This window comes from Choloepus didactylus, chromosome 21, assembly GCF_015220235.1.
Source record: "Choloepus didactylus isolate mChoDid1 chromosome 21, mChoDid1.pri, whole genome shotgun sequence".
Classification (NCBI taxonomy): Eukaryota; Metazoa; Chordata; class Mammalia; order Pilosa; family Megalonychidae; genus Choloepus; species Choloepus didactylus.
In genome coordinates, this window is record NC_051327.1 from 17,669,201 (window position 1) to 17,683,858 (window position 14,658).

At 52.3% G+C, this 14,658-nt stretch overlaps 1 protein-coding gene across 1 annotated transcript; it reads left to right on the top strand.

The window, feature by feature from the left end:
• The first annotated feature begins 878 nt into the window (after window positions 1–878).
• On the top strand, window positions 879–8,698 carry ZP3 (zona pellucida glycoprotein 3). Its single transcript, XM_037814010.1, has 8 exons — window positions 879–1,306; window positions 3,187–3,305; window positions 4,214–4,317; window positions 4,395–4,572; window positions 4,669–4,795; window positions 7,806–7,897; window positions 8,027–8,166; window positions 8,478–8,698. Exons 1-8 carry the CDS (start codon window positions 1,001–1,003, stop codon window positions 8,696–8,698), a joined length of 1,287 nt encoding a protein of 428 aa, XP_037669938.1. The 5' UTR covers window positions 879–1,000.
• Window positions 8,699–14,658: the final 5,960 nt, after the last annotated feature.

The following is a 14,658-nucleotide window of genomic DNA, read 5'->3' on the forward strand; positions in this document are numbered from 1 at the left end:
TCCATGGCTCAATTGCTTTATATGCAAGCATTTGCAAACAAATACACATTTCTTCCCCCTAGGAATTCATTGCATTAATTTTGTATTTTTCCTCCTTTCCTAAAGGAGTTTCCCCCAATGCCCCATGCAGAGAAGGCCATCAGTAAATGCTGAAACTGTCAATCCTTCTCCCCACTCACCTGCCAGGACTGCTGGAGTAGCCCCAATTCTTGTCTCCTTTCCTACCTCCCAGCCAGCGCTGAGCGCATCCCTCACCTGCTTCAGCATCCCTCAGTGGTTTCCCTCGCCCTGAGGGCAAAATCTGACATCTCATCATTGCACCTTCCTGCCTCTGCCCTGCCTCTTTTCTCTACCCCAGGGCCTCTATCAGCTACCACTCTCCCTCCCTCCCCAACCTGGACTTGAGCTTCAGCAACTCTGAGCTCCTGGGCACCCCTTAGGCCCACCCAGTGCTTTCCCCTTTCTACACCCCTGCCTGATCAGACTTCTCCTCCCTTCTCTCTTAATTGATACCTCCTCCTCTTTCTCTCACTTGGAAAGAGCTCCCTGCCATCTCCAATCAAATTGTCTCCACCTTTCAATCAAGCCTTTTTCCTGGACCCCCCCAGCTAACTGGGTTTCCTGAGGGCAGGACTAACAAAGGGCTGACACATGGATGTGGGCATAGGGCAGGGATCTGAAATGATGATTGACCAGGCTCCCAGCTCAGTGCTTCTGGAACTCGCATGTAATGCAAATCACTTGGGGAGAGAGCTAAACTCCAGATTCTGATTCAGTAGGTCTGGGGTGGGGCTGGGAGTCTGCATAGCTAACAAGCTCTCAGGTGATGCTGATTCACCGGCCCAGGACCACTTTGAGCAGCCAGGGCCTAGCCGAGCCGGATTGGCTGGGGAAGGGAGTCAGGTGGGGGCCCAGGTGGGAGTGGGCCATCATCCCGCGGGTATAAGATGGGTGGGTGGCGGCGGCCCGCTACTCTGCTGGGGTGACCTCCGAGGCAGCCATGGAGCTGAGCTATGGCCTTTTCATCTGCTTTCTGCTCTGGGGTGGCATGCAGCTGTGCCATCCCCTCTTGCTCGTTCAGGGTGAAGCCCACCCCCCTGTGTCATCAGCACCCCCCGTGCTGGTGCAGTGTCTGGAGGCCCAGCTGGTGGTCACTGTCAGCAAAGACCTTTTTGGCACCGGGAAGCTCATCAGGTCTGCCGACCTCACCCTGGGCAAGGAGTCCTGCCGACCCCTGGCCTCGAATGACACCGATGACGTCATCAGGTTTAAGGTTGGGCTACATGAGTGTGGCAACGAAGTGCAGGTGAGGCTCGGGGGACCCCTCATCAGGTCTGGCTCTGCTGGGGGGCAGTCTGGTGACTGGTAGCCAGTGTGTGGGTGGAGAGCCGGTGAGAGATGTGCCTGGGGCAGAAGCACGGTGGGTGGGGCAGGTGGAACAGCTGAGTCCAAGAGCTGGTAGCATTGGGCCACGGGGAGGTTCCTGCCTCAAGTTACCAAAATCAGGTGGGTGGGATGGAGTCCAGAGGTGACTGTGCACTTTGAGCCAGAAGGGGCACCCCACCCTGACTCCTCCTGAGGAGTTTTGACCACCCCCGCCCAGGGAATCCAGGAGAGATGGGGCCTTCAGGGAGGGGTGTATGCGCGTGTGACAGGTTAACCCAGGCACATGCTCGGGGCGCTAGAAAACTTGTCGGGGAAGATAGAGTTGGACACTTCAGAAAGCCCAGAAGTAATCGTCACATGAAAACAGAATTTTGGCCTCTCTCTTATGTTGAGTGACTTGAAGCCCAAATTAAAAGTTGTTTGGGGAAGCATCATGCTGAGCTCCACACTGAAGACCTAAAAGATCTTAACTCAGCCCCTGAAGGAGTTCTGAGTGGGAGGTGTGGACCAGAAAGGATCTTGGATAATTCTGGCCAGACCCAGCCTCCCAAATCCATGGGGAAACAGAGGCTCCACCTATAAGGTGGGGCCTTCCAGCAAGGCTGGGCTGGGCAGGCAAATCCCTCACTGTGCTTCCCCTGGACCTCGTTCCTGCCACCCACAAAGGGATGGTCTCCTCCAGCCATGCCAGGCTCCTGCTCAGCTGGCCCCGGACTCCTGGGGTGGACAAGCTGGGCCCCTGAAGCCCTTTAGCCAGAGGTCTGGCTTAAGTGAGGTCCCCAGGCTTGCCTTGAAGACTCACAGCTGTCACTTCCCCGGGGAGAGAGGCGGGCCAGAGAGCTGTGGGAGTTATTTGAGGAGTTATTCCAGCTTAGTGATGCATTTACTTTGCTATACATTGGAGGCACCTGGGGAGCTTTTAAAAAATCCTGATGTCCAGGCGGCCCCCAAACCAGTTAAATCAGACTGGGAGTGGGAGCCAGACATCAGCCCTCAGGCCCAGGGAGATGCCTTTCTCCAGTGGGCTGGCTCCTGGTCTTACCTGACAAGGATCACCTGGGGCCGGCCTCATGGGTGTGCCACCTGTGAAGTCACCTAGGCCCACCTGCTTGCTTTAATGCTCGGCTGTCACTGCTTTGAGTTCTGAACTTGAGAATAACGGACACCAGAAAGGATGCAGTGGGCCTACCTGGGGCATAGGGCCTCTCCCCTGAAGACTGATCAGCTGGGGCAGGGCTGGGCAGCCACCTGGGCCCCAGGTGTTCTCCTCGGCACACCCCCTGGGTGTAGCCCTATCCCAGGAGCACCTACCTTGGACAAAGATTGCACCAGCTTCCCCTCCTGAGAAAAGGGCTTGAGAATAAGTCAGAGGGTGAGATAAATGTTAATTGTTGTGGCTACAAGTTTGCATTCCTGTACAGCCTGGCATCTTCAGGGAGACTTCCTTGGCCTCAGGCCTCTCCCGAGAAAAGGAAGCTGTGTGTATTTGGGGAGGGGGAACAGGTAGCAAAAGGGGAGAGCATATCTCCATGTGTCTCATCACTGGGCACTGCCTGGTGGTAACTGCTGCTTGACCGTCCTAGACACCTATGGTCATGGCCCCAGTTTAGAGGGCAAGAGACTGAGGTGCCAAGATGGCACCTGTCCAGGCTCTCACACGGCTCACTGGCAGAACTGGGCTTGATTCCAGAGCCTGTGTTTTTTTGCCTACCTCAGGGGGCTGCCCACCCTGAGCTGCACGGGTCAGGTGCCCTTTGGGCACGTGCTGCTGGTGGGGCTAACACCTTGTCTCTCCTCCAGATGACTGATGATGCCTTGGTGTACAGCACCCTCTTGCTCCACAACCCACACCCCGTGGGAAACCTGTCCATCCTAAGGACCAACTATGCTGAGGTTCCCATCGAGTGCCATTACCCCAGGTCAGTGTAGGATGGGGCCCAGCGCAGCGGGGGAGTAGGCCGGCTGCTTCGGTGCCTTGCAGCATGGCTGGGGAGGTAGAAGCTCCTGAGGCTGCAGTGCGGCCCGACGAGGCTGGTCTGATCCTTTAAAATGCAGCAGGGGCAGGTTGTCCTGCTGTCTTTTGCCAAGGGTGGGGTGCGCAGCCTGCCCCCTCCCTGGGCCAGGGGTCCCAAGCCCAGGTCTCCTGGGACCATGGTGGTCTCTGACTTCAGAACTGCTGGGCCTGGGACTGACCTCTGAGGGTGCTGTCAGCTCCCCTGGCCTGTTGGCTGCAGAGGGGGCTGGGGTGGCCTGCCAAGGAGCAGGTGCTTTAACCTGGCCCCAGATACCTGAGGTCTCGTGATCAGTAGGAACTGCAAAGCTTCCAGGAGACCCTCTGGGGCCCTTGCAGCTGGCATCTGAAGACATCTGGGCCTGTTTCCATGGACCTTCCTGTCATTGGTACAGGCCCAGGGTGTCTCATCAGGTTCTCGAGAACCAAAGGCCCATTAGCAATTACCTGTTGGACTTCCTTCATTATAACTCTCCTCCTGAGGATCTTAAAGGGTGCAGAGCAGAACCTGCTGCCCCAGACCCCAAACCTGAGCCTCTAGGGTTGCAGTCAATAAGAAACTTCCGAAACTTCAGATGTGGCTGTCCTCACTCTGCAGCCCCGCTGTCACCCCGGCTGGGATGGAAGGGCTACTTGTGGATGGAGTTGGAGGTTCAGGAGGGTGAGGGGGCAACACTGGACATCAGGTCTCTGTTCTGCGGCCTTGGGCTGGCCCTCTGGCTGGGCCCCAGCTGAAGACTAAGGAGAGAAAAATTAGACCCCCACCCTGGGGCCAGGTGGGGTGGGCAGGTTTGGGTAGGTGCTATTGTCTCCCAGGCAGGGCAACGTGAGCAGTTGGCCTGTCCTGCCCACCTGGGTGCCCTTCCGGACCACCGTGTCTTCAGAGGAGAAGCTGGTTTTCTCTCTGCACCTGATGGAGAGTAAGCCAGGAGGGCTGGGAGGGGGCTGGCAGGGCAAGCTCTCCGGGCGGTCTCCCAACCCTGCCCCTGCCTTGCAGAGGACTGGAGTACCCAGAAGAGGTCCCCCATCTTCCAGCTGGGGGAGACGGCCCACCTCCAGGCAGAAGTCCACACTGGTAGCCACAGGCCACTGCGACTGTTCGTGGACCACTGTGTGGCCACAGGGACCCCAGACCGGGACTCTTCCCCTCACCATAGCATTGTGGACTTCCACGGGTAAGGGCTGGGCTAGGGACTTCTAGAGAATCCTTGTAGATCCTGTAGCCACCTTACACAGCCTCTAACGCCATGTTCCACTTGCTCTCCTCACAGTTGCCTTGTGGATGGCCTCTCCGATGCCTCTTCTGCATTCAGATCCCCCAGACCCAGGCCAGATACTCTCCAGTTCACGGTGGATGTGTTCCACTTTGCTAATGACACCAGAAACTCCAGAAACATGGTAATAGCTCTCCTAGTAGCTTGGGATAAGATGGAACTCTAGGGTCAACCAGACTAGGCTAAAAATCCTACTGTTATCACTCACTAGCTTTCCCCTCAAGCAAATGACTTGCTTGCTGTGTCCTGTCCTAGTAACTCAGCACACCTACCAAGTAGATAAAGCCATGGGCTTGAGTGAGGTCAGAGGAGAAGGCAAGGGTGGTCCAGACACCTAAGAGATGGATAGAAAACCCATAAAGGATGGGGAGAGAGATTGGGGCCTCTTTGTTAGTTAAAAAAAAACAAAACAAAACAAAAAACCTGGGCCAGGAGATTTGCTGATAGCTCAAGATGAGGATCAAAAACCACTGCATTTGGTAACCAGGTCACTGACCTTGATCTTACCAAGGTCATCATCAGGGCCAGGACCCACAGTGATGGCTTGAGTGAGGCAGTGAAAGCAGGTATCAGCCTTCCTGGAGACTTTCTTGAATGGCAAGGAAAGCAGGTATGAAGACTCCAATAGGGCAGCCTCTTGAACTTGACTATGGGCTTAACTAGGGATTTTGTGACTTGAGTGGGCAGAAGCATCACCTGGAGGGCCTGTTGGGCACTAACCCCAGGATTTCTGGTTCAATAGGTCTGGAGAGACTGAGAGTTTGCATTTCTAACGAGTTTCCAGCTGATGCTGATGTTAGTGGTCTGGGAAGACCTTGAGAACCACCAGGCTAAAGTCCAAGCTGAAACAAAGGGGCTGGGGCTGGAGGGAGAGGGAGAGAAGACGTGGACTTCTGCAGAGAGACAGGGAGGGGTACGGTAGGAAGCACAGGTGGGAGGACTGGCCTCTAGCCAGAAAGTGCTGGTAGAATCTTTTAAGTAAAAATCAAGTGGCTCTTGAATGGGTTCCCTGAGAATGGGGATGGAGGAAGTGAAGTTTACAATAGCTAGTTGAGAAGTGATGAAAATAGGGGTTTTCAATTCTGGCTTGATATTGGTCACCTGGAAAGATCCTAAAATACTGACACTTGTATATAATCCCAAATATTCACTTAATTGGGGGCCAGGCATCACTTCCCAACATGTTATTATGAAAATCTTAAAATGTGATATTGAAAGAATTTTACAGTCAACATTTATATACCTACCACCTAGGTTCTCACATTTTACTGTTATCATCAGACCATCTTTTCCTTAATGGCATCAAAAGCAGTTCAAACATGCTTGTTTAACTTTAAAAAAAAAAAATGTTCAAACTCCCAGATGTCTCTAATAGGGAGCCAGGTTTGCAAACCAGAGGCTGTCAAGGGCAGTGCCAATCTGTAGAAGACTACACTGTTATATCACCTCCCTCAGCCTTGCTATGGAAACAGAAGTAGTTTGCATATTGGTAGATAGCAGGAGGGGTAATGAAGGGGCAAGAACTGAAGATATTGATATAGCCTGGAGCTTCCCCAATAGCAGCTCCTGGGTGGGATGAGGGTGGGGAGTAAAGGAGAACAGACTTGGAGAAAGGGCCCTGGTTTCTGGGTGAGTTTCTTAGGGATCCTAGGGCAGAAGACCTTGTTTTGGGTGAGGAGTGAAGCTGACTTCAGAGGTTGTCTAGCAGGATGGGAAGAAGATCTAATGTAGGTGGCGGATATCAGCCAGGGTGAAAACTCAGCTGGTCTGTGCATCTGCAGGAATTGGAGGGAGGGTGGGTAACTGAGAAGTGCTGATCAATGGAAGGTACCTGACCTCTGGGCAGGCTCTCCCTCAGAGGCTAGTTAGGCAGACTGTAGCCCTTGGCACATGGGGGAAGGAATGACCTTATCCAAGGGCTCGAAGGAAACTACTGTGGAATCTTAGGCTCCAGGTAGCAACAGAAGAATATACGAGAAGGAAGCTAAGGATAAAAGCAGTTCCCCTTCCTGGAATGGGGACTCAAAGGACCTAGAAGCTCTCCTCTTGAGGGGCAGACAGAAGCACAGAGCAAGATATAGAGAAGATAAGTGGGCAGCCAGCAGCACACCCTGGCTGGCTAAAAGCCCAAAGAACTCAAGTGGCTTCGAGGTTCTGAAGTGGTTTCCCCACCGATGCACTCGGCCACTAGGTGGTGGACGAGGCTGTGGTTCTGCCGAAAGCTTCAGCTAGAAGGAAGCTCCATCCCTTGCAGCAGGTGTTGATGCCCTACCTGGGGTATGATGTGGGCTCTTGACCTGGAGACGTTTTCTCACCAGGATTGACCTGAGCCCTGGATTTGTTAATTACCCCTGCTCCAGGTGGTAGGAGATGTCAGCCCCTTGGGGATAAGGAGACAATGACCTAGAAGGGCATTTGACAGTTGACTTGTCAACTGAACCTAGTCCCCACCAAGTCTTCATGTTCTTCCTTTAGCATTTGCTAAACAAGGGCTTCAAATAACAATTCCCAGAGGATGGGGCTATGCCAGGTCTAGGCCGGGTTACCAGTCTGGGGTCAACTTCTGGTTCTCGGGTTGTGATGGATTGATATGGGAGGGATGTCTGAGGAAGACAAGCTCAAGGAAGCTGGCCCAGGAAGGGCCAGAGAGCTGACTCCGAATCTGAAATGAGAACACTGAAGAAGCTGGTGGAAGAGACCTTTAGGGTACCTAAGGACTTTGGGTCACAGAAATTACTTGTCTTCTTCCTTCAACTGAAAGAGGGGGCAATACCCAGTGACCACTCCTGACAGAAGCAGAGGGGCTTAACTGTGGCAGGTGGCAGTCTTAGGAGTCCCAAAGGATTGAACCAGGCTCAGTCTCTAGCCCCATCCCTGAGGTTCTGACTCGGTGGGCCTGGGATGGGGTGTGCTAGGTGAGGGAACAAGTTTGGGAAAGCTTGGGGGGAATAAAGATCATGGGTTCCAACCTAGGATCACATTTGCCACTTGCTCTGCTGTCTTGAAGTTAATCTATGAACCTCTATTGCCCCATCTCTAAAATGGGGCTCTTCTCCTTTCAAAAGCGTTGAGGGTCATATAAGAACTGGCTCAGGTCACTGGCACAGCCTAGTAATAGCTACGATTACTTCCAGATTTATATCACCTGCCATCTGAAGGTCACCCCTGCTGACCAAGCCCCAGACCCACGAAACAAAGCCTGTTCCTTCAGCAAGTCCTCCAATAGGTAAGATGATGAGATTCTGCATGCCTGGGGCAGAACTCTAATGGGCTACCCCAATTCAGAGGGTCTGCTTCTACCTATAGATACTTGATCAGTCTGTTTCCTGCAGACTGTTGTTTTTCCCTCTCACAGCTGGTCCCCAGTAGAAGGCACTGTGGACATCTGTGGATGCTGTAATAAGGGTGATTGTGGTATTCTGGACCATTCCAGGAGGCTGTCCTCCCTTCCTACAAGCCAGAGGCAGAAATCTGCTTCCCGCAACCCCAGGCATGGTAGGTCTTGGGAGGGCCACAGGGCCAGCCTCCTTCCCCAGGTATAGGGTACCTGCTTTGTTTCAAGGGGAAACAGGTGCTGCTGACTCCTCTCCCTTGTTCCCCATTTAGGCTGCTTACCCCTAGGGGGATGTGGTTTCTGCTTCTTAAGCAGAAAACTCGAGGCTGAGTGTGAGGGCCTCCAACCCCCACCCCAGAATATGCCAGGCCATCTCTGCTGTTAGTTATCCTGGGGTTCCACTGAGACAACTGGACCTGGGGAGAAAAAGGTAGGATTAAGGTGACCCTTGGATGTCATCTTCCTTTCCCAGTGACAGAAGAAGTAGACGTCACCGTGGGGCCACTGGTCTTCCTGGGCAAGTCTGCTGGCCACGGCACACCGGGGTGGACCTCTTCCAGTCACACGTCTGTGGCCTTGGGTTTAGGCCTGGCCATGCTGGTGGCCCTGACCTTGGCTGCGGTGGTCCTGGGTCTGGCCAGGAGGCGCCCGGCTGCTTCCCACGCTGTGGTGTGCCCTGAATCTTCCTCCTAATAAAAGAAGAAAGTGAGTGACCTCCTGGTGTGTAAAGCAGTGACTTCAGATGGGGGTGAGGGGTGATGGCTACACAGGGGTATAGGACAGACCAAAAACAGAGTCATTGACTCAAACAGTACAATCCACAAATTCTACTGTGCCTCTAGCATCAGTCTACCTGTCCGTAAAATGGGGAGGTTGACTAGTTTGTCAAAGGCAAATGTGAGTTTTCCTGGCTGGTCCTCCAAGGAGGCTGAAGACAGAAGCTCTTGGTGGCAAACTTAGAGTGGGTCCTGCCAACCTGACACTTCTGGGCTAACAAAGAGTCTTCTGCATCTCCGGGCGCTGCACCGCTGATCCGACTTCAGGCAGAAAGCTGGCGAGCACGTCCAGATGCTAGAGGCAGGGAGGTTAGTGGTGGGTGAGTCATGGAGGTAGGGCAGTGAGCTGGTCTCAGGAATAGTGTGAGACTGAAGCTGCTGGGGGTATGAGCTTGCCAGAGCCAAGTCAGCAGCTCTGAGATGGGTGCCTTTGCTTTGTGGGGTGGCAGGTCTCAGGAGGGTGGGACTTGTTTGGGGATTGCTGTCACTGAAGGGAGCTGCTTCTTGCTTCTACCCCCGTCCCCCAAAGATCCTCCATGCAGCCCCCAGGAATGTCTAGCAAGGGAGTGGTGCTCTAGGGAGCCGTGGAGTATAAAACCCCCTCACAGTGAGCTGGACCTTAGCTATCTCCAATCTTGCCTCGGACCCAAGCCCTTCTTTGTTGGGTGAGAATTGCCTTTGCTCTATAGAATCCCAGCTTTGCTAGGTGGTAGCTGGGAGCCCGAGACTCCTTGGGGGGGTAGAATGTGGCTGGCAATAGGCAGGGTTTTAGGCATAAATGGGATAGAAGCCAAAGGTGCTTACATGCAGCGTTTGGAAGGTCCCTTCATGGCTATAGCCTGGGGTCTAACTGGGCAGGGGCTCAAGTGGGTTGGGAGCAGAGACAGGTGTCTAAGGCAGTTTCTGAGCAAGAGTCTGGGTGGTTCTGGGGCTACTGGGAAGCACAGGAAGGCCTTTCACCTAAGTTCTTGCCAGCCCAAGTGTAGTCCATGGAGAATACCGTTAGCATCATCTGGGAACTTAAATGCATTTTCAGGCCCCCACCCCAGATCTCAGAATCTGCATCTTAAAATTCCCAGGTGATTCAGGTGTGCCAATATGCACTGGGCTAGGGGAGTTGCATCAAGGACGAGTCCTGCCCACCTAAGCAGGTTACAGTGTGCCTGAGTGGGGGTGGGAGGCTTCCTGGAGGCGGTGTGTCAGTCAGGAGAGACACCTAAAGCATTGGCAACCTCTTCCAATACAGGTATCAGGGTCACCAGCAAAAGCACGACTCACACAGGCTCAGCCATCTTACTCCCAAAGGGAAGACATAGCAAGGTCAGCTTCATTTGTGGGGGTCAGTTCCCTGTGGCTAACGGATTAGTGGCTGACTTGGGGAGATGTCTACCTGTAGCACCCTCTCGTGTCCGTGTGCCTGAGTGAAGGAAGCCTGCTCCCTCCTCGCCAGGGACAGCTATACCACCGTGGTGTGAGCTGGATGTCAGAAAACCTGCAGTCTCCAGTGGATGTTTACGCGTGTTTGGGGACAATAGGGGACAGTGTTCCGGCAGTCCCCATATCTACTGGGGGCTTGTGTTTTATCTGGCCAGGCTGACACCCCTGTCCCCTAGCACAGGAGGCATTTGTGGGTCCCAGTCCTCTACCTCATGGGGATCCGGGAGTAAAAATCTCCAAGGACTAGAGGGAGGTGCCAGCTGGGTAAAATGGGTGAGAGAGGGCCTCAATCTCGAGTAAGGAAGGGGGTTTGGGCTGCCAGAGGGTAAGTGGAGTCACCAAAAGCCCTGAGCAGGTGAGGGTGGAAAGGACTGGCCTGTGGCTGGGACAAATCAAGCCAGGGCTCAGTCCTGGCTCCTGCCACTTCCAGTGGTGCAAGCTCAGCAGATCACCCCATCTGTAAAATAGGGAAAACAGGACTGTTGAAGGGTTAAAGGAGTAAAGCTCTTGTAGAGTGAGGGTTCTTGTAGTAGGATCCTGGTAAAGGGCTCAGGCAAACCTTCAAATCCCACCCAGTTGAGCCTGTTTCCTCAAGGAAATGCCTCTCCTCCACACCATCCTCCCTTCTGATGGGGAAGTCACCCCTTTCAGGGCAACAGTAAGGATGAAATGATAATCAGTCTTAATGTGCTACTTGGGATGAGGCACATGTTCAGTCAGAGCCATTCTAGAAGCTAATGCTACCCCGGACAGACACCCTTGCCTGGAACCCCCATCCGTTATCTGCCTTCAAGTTCCTGCATGTTGCGACATCCTGGGAACTCATCCTTCATTCAACTTCTGCTGTCCTCAGCAGAAAGAGGAAGTGGTTGTGGCTGGGATTGGGGGGAAGCGAGACTAGGATGTGACCCTGTCAGCTCCAGCTAGTTCCAGACGGGCCTCAGCTCAGTGGGGCAGCTGCAAGCAGGAACACCACCCCGGCTTCCTGCCTCCCGTGAGTCTCCACAGCCGAGCGCTGGCTTCGGTTTTGTCCACTGACAGCCTCTTTCTGTGGTGTTTGGAGCAGCTTCCTATCATATCCCGTGCAACTCCCCGAGAATCAACACTTTAAAAATCAATTCTGTGCTTCCTGGCAGCCAGGAAAAGAAAGGAGATGAAGTGTGCTAAAGGACAATTAAGAAAAAAAAACAAAGTAAACCTCTGACTCTCATACAAATATAAAACGAAAATGCCAAAGTTTTTGTTTAACTTACTAATTGAGGGATGTAGGAAACTGGTTTAAAGGTGGCTCCAAAGAATAGGCACATAAAGAGGCCATCAGGAAGGCTGAATGCTGAAACAAATTCACTGATGGATGCAAAAATGGCCTCTTCCAAAGCTCAGAATTCGATTGCATCTCTATGGACCAGAGTCATTTGCATTACTCCTGGTTTTCTACAACTTAACTGAGTTGTAAAACAACTCCACGGAAGACAATGAAGTCAACACCCAGGAATCTTTTTGCCCATTTGAAAGCCTTTCCCAATTTTCCCTGACAGGTGTTAGATTTATCAGATTTCTTTAGCTGTGGATTCCAAGAAGCAACTAAGGACTAATGGAAGTTTCCAGGGCGAGTTTGGGTAGGTCTTCCAAAGGGCCTCTTGCCTGCCCTCAGCCATTAGGCTCTGAAGCCTGACTTGTCCACACCCCACAATGGACCCCAGCTCTTAGGCAACTCCTTGATCCCAAGCCAGGATGCCAGAGTGTTCATTTACCAGGAGAACAATAACTGGTGGGTGGGGGCACGGTAGAGCGTGGTTGCCTAATGCTAAAACCAACTTCTCAGATGAATTGACCGTGAGTACCTGTGGGTTACTTCAGGCTGACAGCTAAAGAACGAGCAACGACGTGTCCGAGGGGCTGGGACTTACATAAAACAACGCTTTTAGGGGAGACCGCGTCCCTCCTCAGGGCTATAAAGCCACCGCGCCTTTCTTGGCTGTGTGGGTCACGCCTGGGCCCACGGCCCGGAGATGCCACGTGCTGTCCATTAATCAGAAATAATGAGCCAGGCAGCCGTGGCTTCTAATCAGACACCATCCCTCCAGAGTGTCACATGGTGGCCAATTAGTTGAGGCATTCAGCAACAAAATTCTGCCTTTCCAAGCAAAACATCAGAAAAGGCTCAAGCTCCTTTAGCGATGCCGGCCCCGTGTCTTGCCTTTTCTTAGGTTTGGGTTGATTTTTCTTCCTCCTGGGCGAGCCGGGGGCTGGTTTCAGGATCCCAACCCCAGGAGGCAGTAAACTGTGCCACCTGGAGTGAAGCTTGAGTTGTTGTGTGTTTTTTGTGTGTTTTTTAAAAAAATCTCAGCATTTAGCTCCCACCACTCCCCATTCTGCAGCCCACAGCCACATCCTTTCTGCGGCCATGACGCTCATTCTCAGTTGCTTGTGGGGCACTCGCAGGCCTGTAGGTAGCTTACACCTGGGCCTCTGGTATGCCCTCTGGGCAGATAATTTAGGAAAAAGAGCCCCAGCCAGGAGCTTTTCTGTCCCCACTTATCCCTCTGGTGCGCCTTTGTGCAAGACAGCCTTAACCTGTCTTACTATGTATGAGGGCAATCTCAACATTTTCTAATAGAAAAAAATAGCACAAGTACATTGTAAATTAAAAAAAATAATAATAAAAATAAGTCCTCAGGCCATCCCCTACCTTCTCCTGGGGGCTTCTTAGGTCTCCTTGCATAAACTTCCTACCAAGTCTGTGAGACTGTGTATGCATTTTTTTTTTTTTTAAAACACAAGTAGATGCTCATTCTACCCTACCCTCAACTCTGAAAGTTCCTCTTTTTTATTTAACAATAGATCTGGACAGCTGGATCCCCAACAGGGAACTGGCTACCTAGTGTTCCAGGGTTATTTAAACAGCTCCCTCCTGCTGGGCATTTAAGTGGTTTTTGGTCCTTTGCTATGTATATTGGCTTAAGCTTCAGTTCTCAAGTTTCCAGGTTCTGGAGGGACTTCCCGCTGCTGCCTGGAAACATAAAACACTCAAGCATTCTCCCGGCCAAAATATGAATGTCTCCCATCCTCCCTCCCGCTGCTGCCCTATTTTGCTGCTTCTTGCAACCAGAACTTTTTATTTGTTCCTAAATAAAAATAGTCTTTCTTTTCAGGTTGTAAAAACGGAACCCATTCATTGTGGCACACTTGGATGACAGAAAAATATACATAGAAAGTGAAAGTCACCTGTCGTCTGCTTCTTGGATGTGACTGAGTTGGCTAGTGTCCTTCCAGGCACCCTTAGTCATGGAAAACCTTATGTAAACGGAGTCATTCCACACATGTGCCTGTCATCTGCGACCCCACCACACCTCCTCCGCAATATGCTGGGAATTCAAGGATTTTTCCTGGAAGAGCCATCTACACTCCTAGCAGACTCCATTCCTAAATCACAACTCACAGACATCTGCTTGAGCTCCTGCTCAATGGAAATGGCTCTCTGACCACCAGTGACCTCCCTGTAACTAAGTCTGAAGTTTTGGACCTTTCTTGAAGTCAGCTGGCAGGCTAGAGATGGGAAAAAACCTGGGCTGGGAGGTAGGAGCCCTGGGTTCTGGTAGAGGCTCCCTCCCTGGGACCCGTTTGTTGGGTCTCTCATGTGTGTCTGACACACTGAGCACCTCTTCCATGAGATACTGTCCTTGGTTTCCTTGACATCCACCATCCACATCCCCTGGTCCAGCAGCTCTCCAGCTTCTTCCCTAAGGCCTGTGCTTCTCCTCTGATCTTCCAAAGTCAGCATTCCTCAGCCTGGCCCTGGACTTACCTTCTCTCCCTCTGCAATCTACTTCTCATTGCCTGGGACCTCAAAAATCCCTATCTGCAGACCTTGTCTCTCCTGAGCTCCACACCCAGCTCTCCCCAGTACCCTGGACTTGGCTCCCCAGAGATGCTCTTTTTCTTGTGTTCTCTACTTCATGCCCTTCTCCACCCAGGTGTCCAGGCTAAGTCCTACTTTCTGCCTCAGTGGAAGTCAGGGAGTTTCTTGGTCTCCCCGGTTCTTCCAGTTGGCTCTCACACTTGTCCCAATCGTGGTCTTTCCAGCCAGAACAGAGGGTCCCACCAAGCTTCCGCCAGAGCTCCAGCTCCCCAAGCTCTCTAGGTTTGGAAGTCCCTCCCCTCCCCAGAGCCTGGTTCCAGAACCCTTCCAACCCAGCCGCTACCAGGAGAGAAACAAAGTTTCTGATGTAAGAAAGGGATAAGTTTAGTTTTCACATAGAGACAGCATGGAATAAGGGAAATGGAGGCAAAACCAGTTTAAACAAGCCCCGTGATAGAGAAGAAAGAATCTGCCAGCCCCTTATATGGAAAAGTAACCATGGTTACTGGAATGTAAAGAAATATGAGGTAAAATCAGAGGCGGGAAATCACAGCAAAAAGAAAAAAAAATTTTTTTAA